The sequence below is a fragment of the Pholcus phalangioides genome, unplaced genomic scaffold (genome assembly GCF_987345545.1).
Source record: "Pholcus phalangioides strain wild (caught in Gottingen) unplaced genomic scaffold, Ppha-v1.0 ptg000010l_1, whole genome shotgun sequence".
NCBI classification, from domain to species: Eukaryota; Metazoa; Arthropoda; class Arachnida; order Araneae; family Pholcidae; genus Pholcus; species Pholcus phalangioides.
The window spans coordinates 37,807,240-37,821,993 of record NW_028301603.1 but is presented as its reverse complement, the minus strand read 5'-3'; the positions used below and the strand labels follow the sequence as shown (position 1 = coordinate 37,821,993).

At 34.0% G+C, this 14,754-nt stretch overlaps 1 protein-coding gene across 1 annotated transcript in view; it reads right to left on the bottom strand.

Annotated features, from left to right (window-relative positions):
* LOC149081401 (uncharacterized) overlaps nucleotides 1–14,754 on the bottom strand; it is a 39,177-nt gene that overhangs the window by 12,644 nt on the left and 11,779 nt on the right. The window contains exons 13-25 of the mRNA XM_089238220.1: nucleotides 14,485–14,621; nucleotides 14,290–14,373; nucleotides 14,028–14,198; nucleotides 9,491–9,793; nucleotides 8,262–8,450; nucleotides 7,942–8,066; nucleotides 6,369–6,440; nucleotides 5,478–5,573; nucleotides 4,631–4,721; nucleotides 3,493–3,753; nucleotides 1,899–2,072; nucleotides 1,498–1,626; nucleotides 468–668 (exon numbers count right to left, since the gene is read on the bottom strand). Coding sequence (XP_089094346.1) covers nucleotides 468–668; nucleotides 1,498–1,626; nucleotides 1,899–2,072; nucleotides 3,493–3,753; nucleotides 4,631–4,721; nucleotides 5,478–5,573; nucleotides 6,369–6,440; nucleotides 7,942–8,066; nucleotides 8,262–8,450; nucleotides 9,491–9,793; nucleotides 14,028–14,198; nucleotides 14,290–14,373; nucleotides 14,485–14,621 — 2,033 coding nt within the window. The remainder of the gene's footprint in view (nucleotides 1–467; nucleotides 669–1,497; nucleotides 1,627–1,898; nucleotides 2,073–3,492; nucleotides 3,754–4,630; nucleotides 4,722–5,477; nucleotides 5,574–6,368; nucleotides 6,441–7,941; nucleotides 8,067–8,261; nucleotides 8,451–9,490; nucleotides 9,794–14,027; nucleotides 14,199–14,289; nucleotides 14,374–14,484; nucleotides 14,622–14,754) is intronic.

Here is a 14,754-nt window from a genome sequence, read left to right as displayed (position 1 = left end):
CATTATTACATACCTATATATACATATTAGAAAGATCGTTCCTCTCTATTGGGAGAAGAGCCAATTCAAACTGTAAAAGTAAGACAAAGAAAGAACAGCAGATGCTTTGCTGAATTGTCTTTAAAAATCTGACATTTCTTTAGATAAAGGGCTTTTTTGGATTTTGTGATGGTTTGGTATTTAATCTCCTATTCTTTATTACTAGTCTTTCAATAGAATGATATTTTGTCCATAAAGTGTCCGTAATAAACACATATTTCTGTTCAAACTTATATTTCCATCATTTAATGTTATTCAAATTTGCAACTTATTTCAAAAATTTCAAAACAGAATGGTTAACAAATAATCAAACAATGTCCAAACATTGCCAGATCAATTCATAAATTCACAATCAAAATTTTCTAGTCGCATAGTGATATCCTATCAAATCAATTCAGAATAATTGCCATAACCAACAAATTACTTACATCACAGCAACTCCTCAACTTGGAAACTTCAATATCTAGCGATGAAGTTTCATTCTGACACTCGAGAAGTTCCCCTTGCATTGCAGTGTATTTCAGTTTCAATTCATTATTCTCTCTTTTCAGAGACTTGTGCATCGACTGCAGTGACCTCAGCTCTTGGGTTACTGCTTCATGGGTTTCCCTGAGATTTTTTAGTTGGTCCTGAAATATGAAAATCACTGCTTGAACAAACACACTTCATCACACACAAACAAATGTAGTACTTTAATTGCAACACTGATAAAATAAAAAGACCCGTAAAGTCACTGATACGCTATAGTCTCTATTTCATACCTAAATTTTGTAAAAACCGCGTAAAAAAATTTAATTCACATGCATCTCGTAGTACACTTTTACTTTGTAAGGACTCGTGTTTTTCCAACTGCAGGGCTCCATGGACCCAGGTGAGTTAGAATAAAGTGATTTTTTTGAAGATATGAGTTCTGATAAATACAAAGCAGTTATGACTTATGATAAAAAAAACATGAGTTTTCGGATAAATAACATTATAGCCCACTCATCATTCAGACTCCCCATACTTTATAACTATGATTTTTACATGAAATACTCAATTACAATGCTTGATTAAATAAATTTCATAGTTGCCTTTAAACAAAAATAGACACACAGGATCTTGTACAGGGGAGCTTTGGTCTACGAGTGTAATTCAATCTGTGAAAGTGCTCCTAATGCAAAATACTTGTACAGTGTCCCCACTTGTTAATACAAGCTTCCATGAAAGACTGGTTACATTTTGAGATTATTTTAGGAAGAACATTTAACTCCGCCTTCCACTGGGACATGAACCCTGATCTCTCATTCGCCAGATGAGTGCTCTACCCCTAAGCTATGAAAACAGATAGGATTTTTCTTCCATGGATAGTTTACATAGACTTAATACAATTGTCTTTCTTTTTGTGTCTGTTATGATCGAATGCACCAATCATAAAATTTACAGTTTTCGATGACAGAAAACTCATTGGTAGGTTACCTTCAACTGGATGCACTCATTCCTCAAATTTGCTGGGAACCTGTTTTCATTACGTGAATTATCTTCTTCAAGTACTTCCTTGAGTCTCAGTACCTCCTCTTGAGAAAACAAAGCGGCTTGTAATTTTTCCTGTTAAAAAGATACACATAAGACAACTATGGTGAGCAAAACAAACACATCAGATCAAAAGCATATAAAATTTCTTGTTATAAAATGTGTAAATAATATTTGAAAACGGTACCAAATCATTTCAATGCTAAATTTAACATTAATATACATCTCATTTTAAATGTGCCTCAATAACAAGGCCATCGATAATGGAAGTGATTAAATATAAGGAGAAAAAACTATACAAAAAAAAAATCATAATGTAAAAGTAAAAAAAAACTTGTTCATACCACCTTTAAACTATTGTGCTCCACTTTCAGGTTTTTGTGAATAGATTTAAGAGTACTTTGATTTTTCAACAAACACTCATAATCATTTGTTAATTGTTGGTGAAGATGTTGCAGAGATTCATGATCATTCATCAGACTCTGATTCTTGGCTCTCAAGTCATCATACTCTTGTAGTGTCTGCAAGATGAAAGTGTAAGAGGAAGAGCATGTGAGCAAAAATATCACAATTATTTTTCAATCCCACAAGGTTGAGAGAATTTTAATCTCGCTTCAGATTTTTTCTCAGAACTTGAGACAGTTTCAAAGCATGCATGTATCACATTAACTTCAGTAACATGACCCTAGGAAAAGATTGCTACCACAGGGAGTCCCATACCGAGGGGTTAGTGCACCAACCTCTCAGTGAGTATAAAAAAAAGGCCGCCGTTTGGAATCAGCAATAAATTGTAGGTCCTGGTTTAATTAGCCTTCATGTGCAGAAAATGACTGTGGTATGACAAAAATTATCTCAAATGATAGAATTAACTTATTATTAGGGCTAGGATTTCTATAATGCAGAAGTTATTATAAAATGCTCTATAAATAATGCATTTGTGCCTCCAAAAAACTGAAAATATATTCATAAAGCAAAAAAAAAAAAAAAAAAAACCACACACACACACACATTTTCTTTTTTTATTTCTGGTGAGATTAACTTTAGCAAAACAATGTAAGAACAAAAAATATTAATGCAATTGATGCTATTTAAAATAAATTAGCGGTTACTTGAAATAAAATTAGTCAGTTTATCACAGAATCAGGAAGTAACACAGGCATTTTATGAGCAGTGGTAAGCATGATTACAATAGATCTGACTCCTAAAAGGTTGTTTCTTGAAAATGAGCTAGTATGAAAGTGGATCAACTGAAATTTCATAACAGATGTAAATATCAAAAACTAAAGCAAAAACATATTAGACATTAAATGTTACAAGCAGCTTACTGAAACATAAGCTAGCCGCTTACAACAAATGGATTAAGAAATGTTTGGCATCACAGCATTGGTAGCAAACATTTTTATACAATGTACCCACAGTGTGAGTGGCAAATTCAAATACAGGACTCAACGGGCAGGGTGAAGTGTCTGTCCCCTCTACCCTACCAGCTAGGGTCTAGTATAAAGACGAAGAAGATGAGGAAATTTTGTGGCGATGTTATCTACAATTAGATGATGAATCAATTTACAGCCACACTGACTTTGAGGGACCACTAGGTAACCTAGAGTAAAAGACTAGCTTGCAACAAGTCAGCTCGTGAACATTTCAAATTCAACTTGAAGAAAGAATCGACTGTGTCAATAGTATGAAAATGTACAGATGTCCTAAACATCATGATTCAGTTACTTCTTATCTCAATCCTGTACAAGTCTTTGCTCAAATGTTTGAAAAATATGAAAATTTGTCTTAAAATGACAGAAAATTACGAAAAATGCTCTATTGCATAAAAATAGTGAAATATACAAGATCATAGAAATCCTAGCCCTACTTATTATTTTAAAGTAAAAAAAAAATGGCATAAAAAATATTCACACAAACAAATATTTTTGTATCAGACATTACTTTCTTATTTTGCTCTTCTGAATTTGAGATCTGAGTCTGAAGAACCGAATTTTGAGAGGTCAAGGTCTGGTTCTGGGTAGTTGCAAGAGTGATCTCAACTTCCAGTTTCGCAAGACGGGATTGCAGTGCACTGTTCTGTGACATCATGGTTGCAGATTGATGTTGTAACGAATCCACTTGAGACTTAAGATTCAGGTTTTGCTCCTTCAAAAACAATGCCTGGTTGCAGAGAATTTGATTCTCTTCAGACTGTTGCACATTCTGAAAATCGAGATTAAAAAAAAACAATTCTTATGAAATATTTTGTTACTTCTGTAGATTAAACATCATATAATATTGATTTGCCTGAGGTAACAAGCACCATGTCACAAAAAGGAAATTTTACAGGGGAGCTGTTTAAAGATTTTTCAGTATGTCTTCTATGGGGCTCACTTGATTTATGAAGTGAATATCTGTTATTTATTAAAAATAGTGCCCTACACCTAGGTGTAGTGTAACAAAAGTGCTGAAAATTAATAGCGTTATCCAAATATTAATGAAAATGTACATAGTGCCCTTTACCTCCAGAATACAGATGTAAGAATTAGAAGTATAATTATATACTTCTATATAATATAATTATACGCATAATCTAGCCGTAACTGATTTTTTTAGAGGGCAAACATATTTTTGCCAAAAGTAGATGGAGTTATGAAAGTGTTTTTAGTTATTTCTGATATTACCAGCCCTCCTAAAAATTACCGCCAGAGTAATTGCTCCTGTCGCCCTCTGCTAGTTCTGACCATGGTTGTACATTAACAATTGTCGGATGCTTTTGAAAGAATCATGCCCCTCACAAACTTAGGTTTTTTAAGGTGAAATGACCAAAAAGCTTTTGTCAACATTTCAAATTTAAACAGCTTTTTTTTAAGCTGCTCTGATTTGAAAACGAGAAGATAGTTGATACGAGACAAGAAAAATTACTGCAAATGTCTCCCTCAATAAATTTTGTAACTCTCTGAGAAGTTTTGCAACATGACTGAAAAGATCAAATGTCCACTTCTGAGAAAAATGTGTCTAACTCGAAAATTTAATTTCATGTGTGGGCAGAAAATTCAGGAACTTTTGATTGCAACATTTAGTCTCAAATAGCAAGTACCTGTGTTTCCAGTTTTTGTAAATTGACCTTCAGTTTGTTAATTTCATCTAAAAGCTCTGATATTGTAGTTTCTTTATTGCATGCTTGAGATCTATAAAAGAAAAACAATTCAAGTCATATGTCTACAAAGATTGGTGTTTCATTCTTCATCAAATTAAAATACGGAAGAGGCTGAATGTGACCTGAGGTGAACGGGACTGAGGTGATTTGCGATTATCTAAAACAAAAACAATAGAACTAGACTTTTGAGGGGAAAGGGGGTGAGGGTCTTAGACCTGTGTGTTTGTACTTGTTTTTACCTATTTCGTTCTTCATTCAACAGATTAATTCATTGAGATTAGGGCTGTCAAGACAGATGGCCTCTTTATAATGGAGGCTGACAAGGGTTCTCATATTACTTAGGCCCCAATATGAAAGTTATTGTTTGTTTTAGCAATAAATTTCCTATAGAGGGGCCTGCGAAAAATTCTTGCATGAAGTCCACCGAAGAGCCAAGCCTAAGGAACAAGACCCCTTAAAATTGAAATTACTCATATTCATTGGAAAAATAAAACAAAATGAAATAAACAGTGTTCTTGGCAAAAAAGAGAAAGAGAAAATTTTGGTGAGGAGGAAAATTCCAGGGCCTCGGTTTATCCAGAAGCTTGAATTTTCTAGACTTGGATTGGGGATTATCAAGACTCAACAGTATATTTTATTCAAGATCGAACCTTGAAATTTTAAGTTTCTGTTTTGAAAGGAGCCGCATAACCATTTGAAACATCTATTCAGGGGAAAAAATAAAATCTAATAAAAAAACAGCACAACTATGGCAAAAAATTCAATTTGAATCAGAAAATATAATTACCCCTTCAATCCATCAGGTGTTTCACCAGATGATTTTGAACTTGTTTCAAGAAATTGCTGACATTTTGTTTGCGTTTCACCATGTTCAAAACATATACTGAAATAATGATATATTAGAAACAAACATATGAGTTTTATAATCTATATATACATATAAAATTGATTTTCTGTGTCTGTCTTTCTGTATGTTTTTTACACAAATCCGCAATTTTCAACAGATTACAGCTAAATTTTGCACATTTATCGAACAGGACCCAACTTGAACGATAAGCTACTTCAAAAGTATGTCGGGGCTGGGCAAATGCTGAAATGGGTGAAAAACTGTCGAGAAACAATAGTTTCTAGGCCTAAACAATGAATTTTGAAATGTTTTTGCTTTGGTTACCATCATTCCCAAAAGATGCCTTTCAGAAACACTTATTCCTTTACAATGGTTTGTCACTTCTTCAATGCTCCCAGTTATATGGATAAAACTTGGGCAGCACCGGGTATTTTTGCTAGTGTATAATAAAATAAGATTTTAAAATGCATAGAACTAACTGCCAAAATCATCATGCTATTGAATAGCTATTGATAAAGTGGACCTGAAACAATGTCTTGACTAGCTTCTATGATGTAGGAAAGAATCCATACTTATTTTCATATTCATAAGGCTCAAGGAATAAAAACTTTAGAGCAAATATTGAGGACTATATTACTTATGATGTGGATCATTTTTCTTTTAATTTCATGTCCAAAAGTGGTCATTATTCAGAAATCCTTGTTTTGAAGTTAACCCTAATGTAAATCAAATGGGATGAATTCTGTTCTATGAAAATGTAACCATTTTTCCGAGGTGACTGTTATGGGAGAGCTTAACTGAGTTTGAAATTCCAATAATCACTGTATTTACCTGAGGTTATTTTCTTCCCCAGCCCTCTTTGGTTCTGCATCAATCAAAAAATTGTCAGCATCCTTAAGCTCACTAAAATGAATAAATGAAAAAACTGAAATAAATTTTCCAATTACAGTAAACAGTGATGAAGAGAACTATCAGAGCACAAATCAATAAACAGCACACATATAAATGAATTCCAGAAATAAAAGAAATTATCTTTTGTTGAATAAAAACTGAAGTCAATAATTTTATCTTTAGTTACTCACCTTTTATTGAAAAAAACAGTGAAAAAGAATAATACACAGAACCTTCCTTGTTATAAAAGCACAATATACTAAAAATGGGATATGGCAAATTTTTCTAGGTTTTGATGTTTTCTAAGTTCTTTTATGGAAGCCATGAAATATCTGAATTTGTATTACATAGCTACCAATTTTGGAAAATGAAAAATTGGGAGAATTTCAAATGGCTCACAGAATTCTTATAAAAAACCTACTCAAATATGGAGGGCTCAGAAGTCAATCAGTGTAAGTCAATAAAATTAAAAATGGGATAAAAGGATCTTTAAATCCTGTGGTCGGTATAAGTGGCCCTATCTGCTGTTGCAATACAAAGATAGCGAGTTGAATGCTTTAGCACTGAAAGTTTTAACAATGAAGAGTCACTTGAAATACGACAGCCATTTGCAGAAAATTGGCTTTCACGAATTAGCTTCTGAGTCCTTCGTATAAGATAGACTGTCATAAACAAGAAAAAGAACTTTATGCATAAAAACAAAACTGTAGGATGATTTCCGAATCATGGTAAAAAAACTTGATGATCTGAAGTTAAATCAAAAGAAATATTTAAAAATCAGGACTAAACAAAAGTTTATCAATTGGGAGACAAATGGAAGCTAGGGTTAGCCAAATTGTCAAAAACTATTTGTAAACTGGCTAAAAAAGTTTTCAGATACTACATAAGCATATCATAATATACGTAGGTGGACTATATCAAAAAAATAGAGAAGGAAAATTGAGCCAACTATGGCCTATTAACTCTTGATAGTCACCAATAACTGTCCAGCACTGGGGCTGAATAATAAATTATTTGTCATTTCTGCAATCAGGCTAAAAATTATGTAAAAAAAAATTACCATCAAGACAAAAACTTTGACAGCTAAAATCTGAGGACATTCAATGTTTGACATATTTGATTTTCTTTTACCAAATGAAACATTTTGTAGTAACTTGGCCCAATGGCAATGAATAGCACAAACACAGTTTGAATGTTTTTCATTGTAACTTTTTACGTTAAGTATACATTTTTATGATAAATATGATTTCTTTTTTATTGCTTTAAAATATGTCTAATTTTCGGGGGTTGGCATACATGTGCACATCCTTTTAGCAGTGCGTCAACTTACACATGAGTTTATATGTTATGGTCCACATCTGAAGTCTAGCGTCTTCATGAAGCAACCAGCTATTTTGCATATTGGACAGCCTTCAGGCAGCGGCCACTTTGAAAAGATGCTAGACTTTGGACAAGGACCGTAACTTATACACAATAAAGGAAATAGTTTGGTGAGATAGATATTTCTGCTTACTTCACTTGCTTCTCACAACCTTGTTTAGGTGAGTCATAAAGTATCTCAGAGTTTTCTTTCAGAGACTTCACTTTGTGAATTTCACTATTCAGCTTCTGGTTTGCTATTTTTTCAGAAACTAAATCCTGCAACAAAAAGAGATTTTACTCAGAAGGAATTTTACCGATTTATATATAATTTTTTTTTACTCAAACATATTATTTTGCAGAACATTGATTAGCAGAGAAGACTTCAATTTATTACACAATGCTCGTGTCATCCAAATATTTCAGCACAATTATCTAAGCCACGTAACTGTAATTGAAAAAATATTGAATTACCAGTCTCAGAGCTTCTAGTGATTTCTTATCGACTGCTGTTTGCTGGGAGAGTTCTTTGTTTTCCCGTTCCAGCTCACGGACTTTCAATGCAACTTCACGCAAATTCTCGACTTCTTTCATCAGTTCTTTGTTTTCTCTTTCCAAGAATGACGTACGGCAGAAAAAGTTTTCAACAGCTGCATCTTTAGCCTAGATACAAAGTATAATTTTATTCAGGCCAGTCAGGGAATATTTTTCTGCTGTTTTTTAAATTAAAATGAATATATTTTAACATTGTATAAAGTTGTATAAAAAGCAGAGTTTAAAAATATTTTTACGTCAGTAAACTAATGTTTCATATAAGCCTATTGTTGCTGTACAGTGAATCTCAAACCTTTTACACATGCAGCTATGTGAACCATCTACCACTACCTGAACCATCTTCAGAAGAATGATAATTTGGGTGTATATTCTCGTTCCTTCACATTACTAAATAAGAATATGTCAATATCTTAGGCTTGGCCCAATACCCTTAAACAGGGCATGAGAAATAGAAAAAAATTAGGCACGAGCAAAATTTAAATTAGGCATCAAGCATTTTCTCTCACTGACAAAAAATATCAGTCCAGAATAGTATTTTTGAACTTGTCCATCTATGCTAACAGACATGCATAATAATGTGTGCTAACACACCCATAATTTCAGATAATTTTTTGTTGTCCTCAGACTTAAGTTTTTCTTCATGAAAAAATTAGGGACCAATGTCATTTTTTTTAGTTGCTATGGCAACCTGGCCCCTGGGATTTGTCAACCCTGCCCTTGAAGAAATTTGGTGACACCCAGCGGGGGACACCTAAGCACACTTTGAGAGCTGCTGCTACACACACTAAAACTGAATGTTTCGTTTCATACAATTATATGCAATAATCTTTTCCTGATCCAGAACAAAGCATTAATAATTCTTTAAATTTCCACATGAGTGGCTTCCTTGACCTAGAAATGATTTTAACCATGGATCCTTTTACTTAAGCCCTCATTCGTTCATGGCTGATATAGGTTCCCTTGCTGTCGTATAACTGCAGGGAACTTAGAGATGCCATTTATCAATGGCTCATATAGAGGTCCCTTACTCTAGTGATAATTTACCAGTGGTTCCCTAATCATCATTTACCAATAGCTTACTTGTCTTACTCTCTCTTACTTCATTTGTTTCATTCAATAAAAAATTTCAATAAAGAAACATCTTTTACCTCTAGAGAATTTTTCAATCTCTTGTTTTCCTTTTCGAGGCCTTTCATTTCTTGCTCCAACCTGTGGTTTACCGTTTCCAAATTTGTGGTCTCCCTTTCTAAATCATGGTACTTCCGGATCGATAACTTCATAGACTCCATGTTGTTGTTGAGTTTTTGGTTTTCATTCTCAATAGATTGCAGATCTTGCTGGAGTTCGTCAATCTTTTGTTGACCACTTTCAATTGTCCTCTGGAGCCTTTGATTTTCAGAGGTCAGAGAGGAAACATTATGTTCCAGCTGTTCACATTTATTCAGGTCTGCCTGCATGGATTAAAAAAGAAAAAAAGTTTTTTAGTGTAAATTCAGGGGTGCAAGCGCCCCTCATCCATTTTGGAGCAGCACACTTTCATTTTTGGAGCAGAAATTTTGAAAATGAAGCAGAACTAAAAACTGTATCTGTAATATAAGGAGTAATTTTTCTGTGAAATGCCAAAAGTTTTGCCAAAAATGGTTGGAACGAATAATTCTAAATAAATTTCCTTCACAAATTAAAGTCCATTCAAATTTTTTCTGAAATATATTATGTCTCTACTAAAACATGCATTACTGAAATGACAAATAAAAATTATTAGACTATTTTCAAATTAAACACCACACATACTGAAAACCTAGGCAGCAAGAATTTCTGCTGCTTCAACACCAAAATCTCATTCATCCTAATACAGCAAAAAAAGTGCGTACAGAATATAATAAGGGTTTCCATGAAAAAAAGTCAGCTTCTCACAGAATTTAAAGAAATTACTAAATTTAAAAGCAAAATGCAAAAAACGAGAAAAATATAAATACCTTATTTACTTAACAATTTCTCAACGTAATAGCATGTCAATAGATTAAAAATGTTTTTTCCCTACTGTTTTCCCAGTCTGAAGCCTGTTACAATATTTTCTATACAAATCACAAGTCACTTTCAGAAGTTCAATATCTTAATGACAATTTTTTTTTTAAATTTTTCATGCCCTTGAACATAAGATTTTGTGTCTTATTCTATTAAAGCATTGGATGAATAGATTTTCCACTTTCAAACAGACTTTTGTTAACACTGAACTCTCTTTCACTGTCTGCGTTACCATGTGGGAAAGATAAAAAGCCTTTACCAAAATTGGCAAAATTTTGAACTTTGGGCTGCTTTCAAGCTTACACAGTTTGAATATGTCTGCCCAATATCTATCTATTCTCTGATCTGATTTCACTTCTTGTAATTCTTTGCATTGTAGACCAATAGACGACAACCCATTTACCACACATAATTGGTAGTTCTATTGGGGATACGATGTTAAGCAACATCCCAGAAATATGTGAGGGAGTAATTTACCATCCCAGCAATGCACAAGAGGAAGTGCGAAAAACAAGAATAGAGGGTGGAAACATTTCATTCTCTCCGACAACATGTTTTGGAAAGGTAGGACATTTATATATAATAGGTATTTCACAGAAGTTGTGTATATATAAAATGAGTATGCACCTAGTACGAAGTCCATCCTTTGACTATTGTTAAGAGCATACTTCTCCCCCACTAATCAGGGGCTGACCATGTGGCCATATTGAGTGCCGCTCCAGGAGGGGTGCCAAAAGGAATTGAAAGAGTGGAAAAATCTTTGTCGACCAAAATAACTGTGGTCAGCAGCACCAAAAATAAATTCCACATGGGTAGAGATTTTTTCCTCGAGACGCACCCGTTTGCCAAATCCAGATTTTCGTGATGTGAAATTGTCATGCTGACGATAACCACATGACCGCATAGTGGCTAGATGACAAAACTATGGATATTTTAGCTGGAGTTTTTACAGATCCTGTTTTTTTCCACCGATCTTCAAAAAATTTTGGTAATTTAAAAAGTAAACCAATCCCCTTTTTAATTCTTCGCAAAGGTGTGAATTGTGGAGATAAAGCGAATTTATGCCATAGATATGCTGTCTTTGAATGCAGATTGGTAGCTGCAAAATTACTGTTATTTACAGGACCGCAGGAGGAAAAAAACTCTCCAAAATCTGAAAATTTGGCATATTCATTCAGGAACTTCGATAGCCCGCGGGTTATACCAACAACAATACAGGACTTTGTACGTCAAGGTAGTGAAACTACTTTCAAAGGTCTCGAGATAATGCAATTGTGATAGATAGTGGGAAGTGAAAAAAAATTAATTTTTGCCCTCCATATCTTTTTCCTTACTCTAAAAGAACGCGTCCTGTGAACAAAATTTTCATGTCTCTTTTTCCTAAATCCCGGGTATTTGATGCACTACAGTGCATTAGCGGTACCTCGGTGAACCACAAACAAGAATTGCTGCAAATGCACAGGGATTGGGCACCTTGGCACACCATGTAGTAAGAGAACAGATTTGGCACAGTGGCACAATAGGCGTAGCTTGTGCACTCCTGTAAATTAAACAAATATCTCAACTTTATATTTAAGAAAATGGATAAAGATTTTCATACAAGAAAGTCAAGAAAAACTTGTGTCGAATTACAAATTTTGCATAATTTAGCAAACATGCAGCCTGCAAAGTAATGTTTAGATGATTATTACCTAAATTATCACACAACTGCATGACATACCTCTCTAAATATGTATTTAAAGTTAATATTTATATGTAGTTCACTTAATCCTGTTACACATTCTGTTCACCAGAATAAACTGCATGAATGGAACCAAAAAAATGTGAAAGCTCTGCCTAGTTTAAAAAGTTTATATCTTAAAAAAAATTGTGGGATGTGCATACACAAATACCGTTATTGGCATATCAGCAAACTATATAACTTTGAATTTCTAATCATGAAATTACTAGAAGCTTGTGACAATGAATTACTATTTAGAACAGTGTTTCCCAAAGGGGGCAATGGAATTGTTTGGAGGGGAGGGTATCAGAACTTATGGGTTCAGTATAGAAGCCAGTGTTATCCAAAAATATAATTTTGAAGAGTAATTTCACTCCTGTCCAAAATTTTAAGGGTATTTTTGTAAAAAGACTGATTTTTTTAACCAATGAGAAATAACTCTTAAAGAATTACCTATAAAGAGTATTTTCGGTCTTCAATGAAATTTGGAGGAATAAAATTGAATCTGGACACGCATATCACAGATCTAGATGCTTGTTGGTGAACACTGATAGAATTCTAAAGATTGGCCTGAGTTGGGAGTGATGAGAGAGATAATATTTGAGGTTGAACAATATTTTAAAAACAATGATTTAGAGGTTTTTACTTCAATTTTCTAATACTCATAAATAAACCATAACAAAATTTGCTTGAAGTTAGTTTCTTTGAGTTTTATACCATAGAACCTGGATTAAAAGAGCCTTAAGTAAGCCTGAGCATGTGGCCAGATTGAGAGCTGTAATTTTGGACTGTGAAAATGTCAGAGAGGGTTGAACCAGCACCTCCTAGGGATAGAAGGCCTCTGCACTGTTTGCCATAAATGTCATTCAGACTACCTAGCAAGTTTGCCACATTTTGAAACACTGCATCCTATTTAGTTTCTTCTTATTTTGGTGTAGAATCTTCCTGATTGGCTCACAAATACTGCATAGTGATTGGATGTGGGGCATAGCAATCGCCAATTCTGAGCCCGATCATTTCTTTTCCTCACAACAACTTTCCCAGGCACGAGCAGGGAATTCCTTTTCCCTGAATATTTTGTGGGAAAATGGACTACTTACTGACGTCACAAGCAGTCTGCGGAGGTCTTCTATCTCTAGGAGGTGCTGGTTGAACCAACTTATATAAGCTGAAGTACTTGTCAAAAAAAAATTTTTATGATGAGTTTGTGCCACAGGTCATAAAAAATTGAGGACAAAATATTGAAAAAATGCTCTTTTACAAATAGACAAAACCGCTTCAGTAAAAGCCTGTTTTTTCAGAAGATATGGGGCTACAACTCAATTAACATATTCAATCAACAAATAACATATCTTTTCTATTAACAAAGGTTCTTGGTATTGGAGATGACAATGGACTAATTCCCTCTTCTTAATCATTTGATCATTTTTGTCGCACCACTGTCATTTTCTGCACACGAGGGCTAATTAGACCAGGACCTACATTTTATTGCCGATTCCGAACAGCAGGCTTGTTTTTTATACTCATTGAGAGGTTGATGTACTAACCCCTCAGACTCCCTGCGGTAGCAATTTTTTCTGCAGTCATGTTGCTGTTTTGTTGTACCCCTGTGCCAGGAAAGTTTTCTGACAAGGGCGAACCAGGTATCAAACTCACGACACCTCTAAACATCCTTTGGTACTTTAGATGAGTATCTTATCGACCTGGGCTACCGTGCCCCTATCTCTAGGAGGTGCCAGACATATGTGCCCCACTAAAAACACCAATGGGGCACATGTTCCCTCTGATCCCTTCCCCTCCAATTAAAAGAAAAAAATTCAGCATATTATTGATTTAATTCTAATTGATTTATTTTAAAGTACTTATTATATTTCTTTCCCAGAAAAAAAGTGGCAGTGAACGAGTTAAATGCTAAAGCATATATGTACTAAATAACATACTTTCTGTGAATTAATATTTTGCTTCAGTTCTTCAACCAATTTCTCAAGTTCATGACACTGAGACTCAAACAAGTTGGCTTTCTTCAAAGCTGTCTTTGCTTCATCCAATTCCTTTTCCAAGGTGGAATGTTTTTCTTGAAGAAGTTTGTACTCTTTCCACACACTGCTGAACTGAATTAAAATGGATAAACTTTATGAAACGACACACACACACAAAAACATATTAATAAAGGCAACTAAAGCTACAGAATAAAGCACTAACATTTTCGAGATTTCCATTCCCCTTCTCTATAATGAGATTTCTGTCAAGATTATCCATGTACAATTGCATATCTTGCATGGCATCCTGGAACAGCAAAAATCATAAAATTTTAAAAAATATATATTTCCTCTTCAAGGACTCTGAATACTGTAAATATAAATAAGATTTAGAAAAAAGAAAAGGAGTTCAACCTACACTGTCCGTCACTTCAAATGAAGGTGACCTATTTAAACTGTCGACGAGAATCCTTAATCTTTGGTTTTCAAGTTCCAACTGTAAAACTCTAGTCTGTGCATCTGTATTCAGCTGCTCCATCAAACTATGATTCTCAACTGGGGGAAAAATTACAGGCATAAAAAAAATGTTCATAATTTTTTTTCCAGCACCAGTGCTACCCAAATGTGAGTGCATTTCAATAAATTCTTTGAATTTTTTCCGCACGATAACATGGTTAAAAAAGCCTTA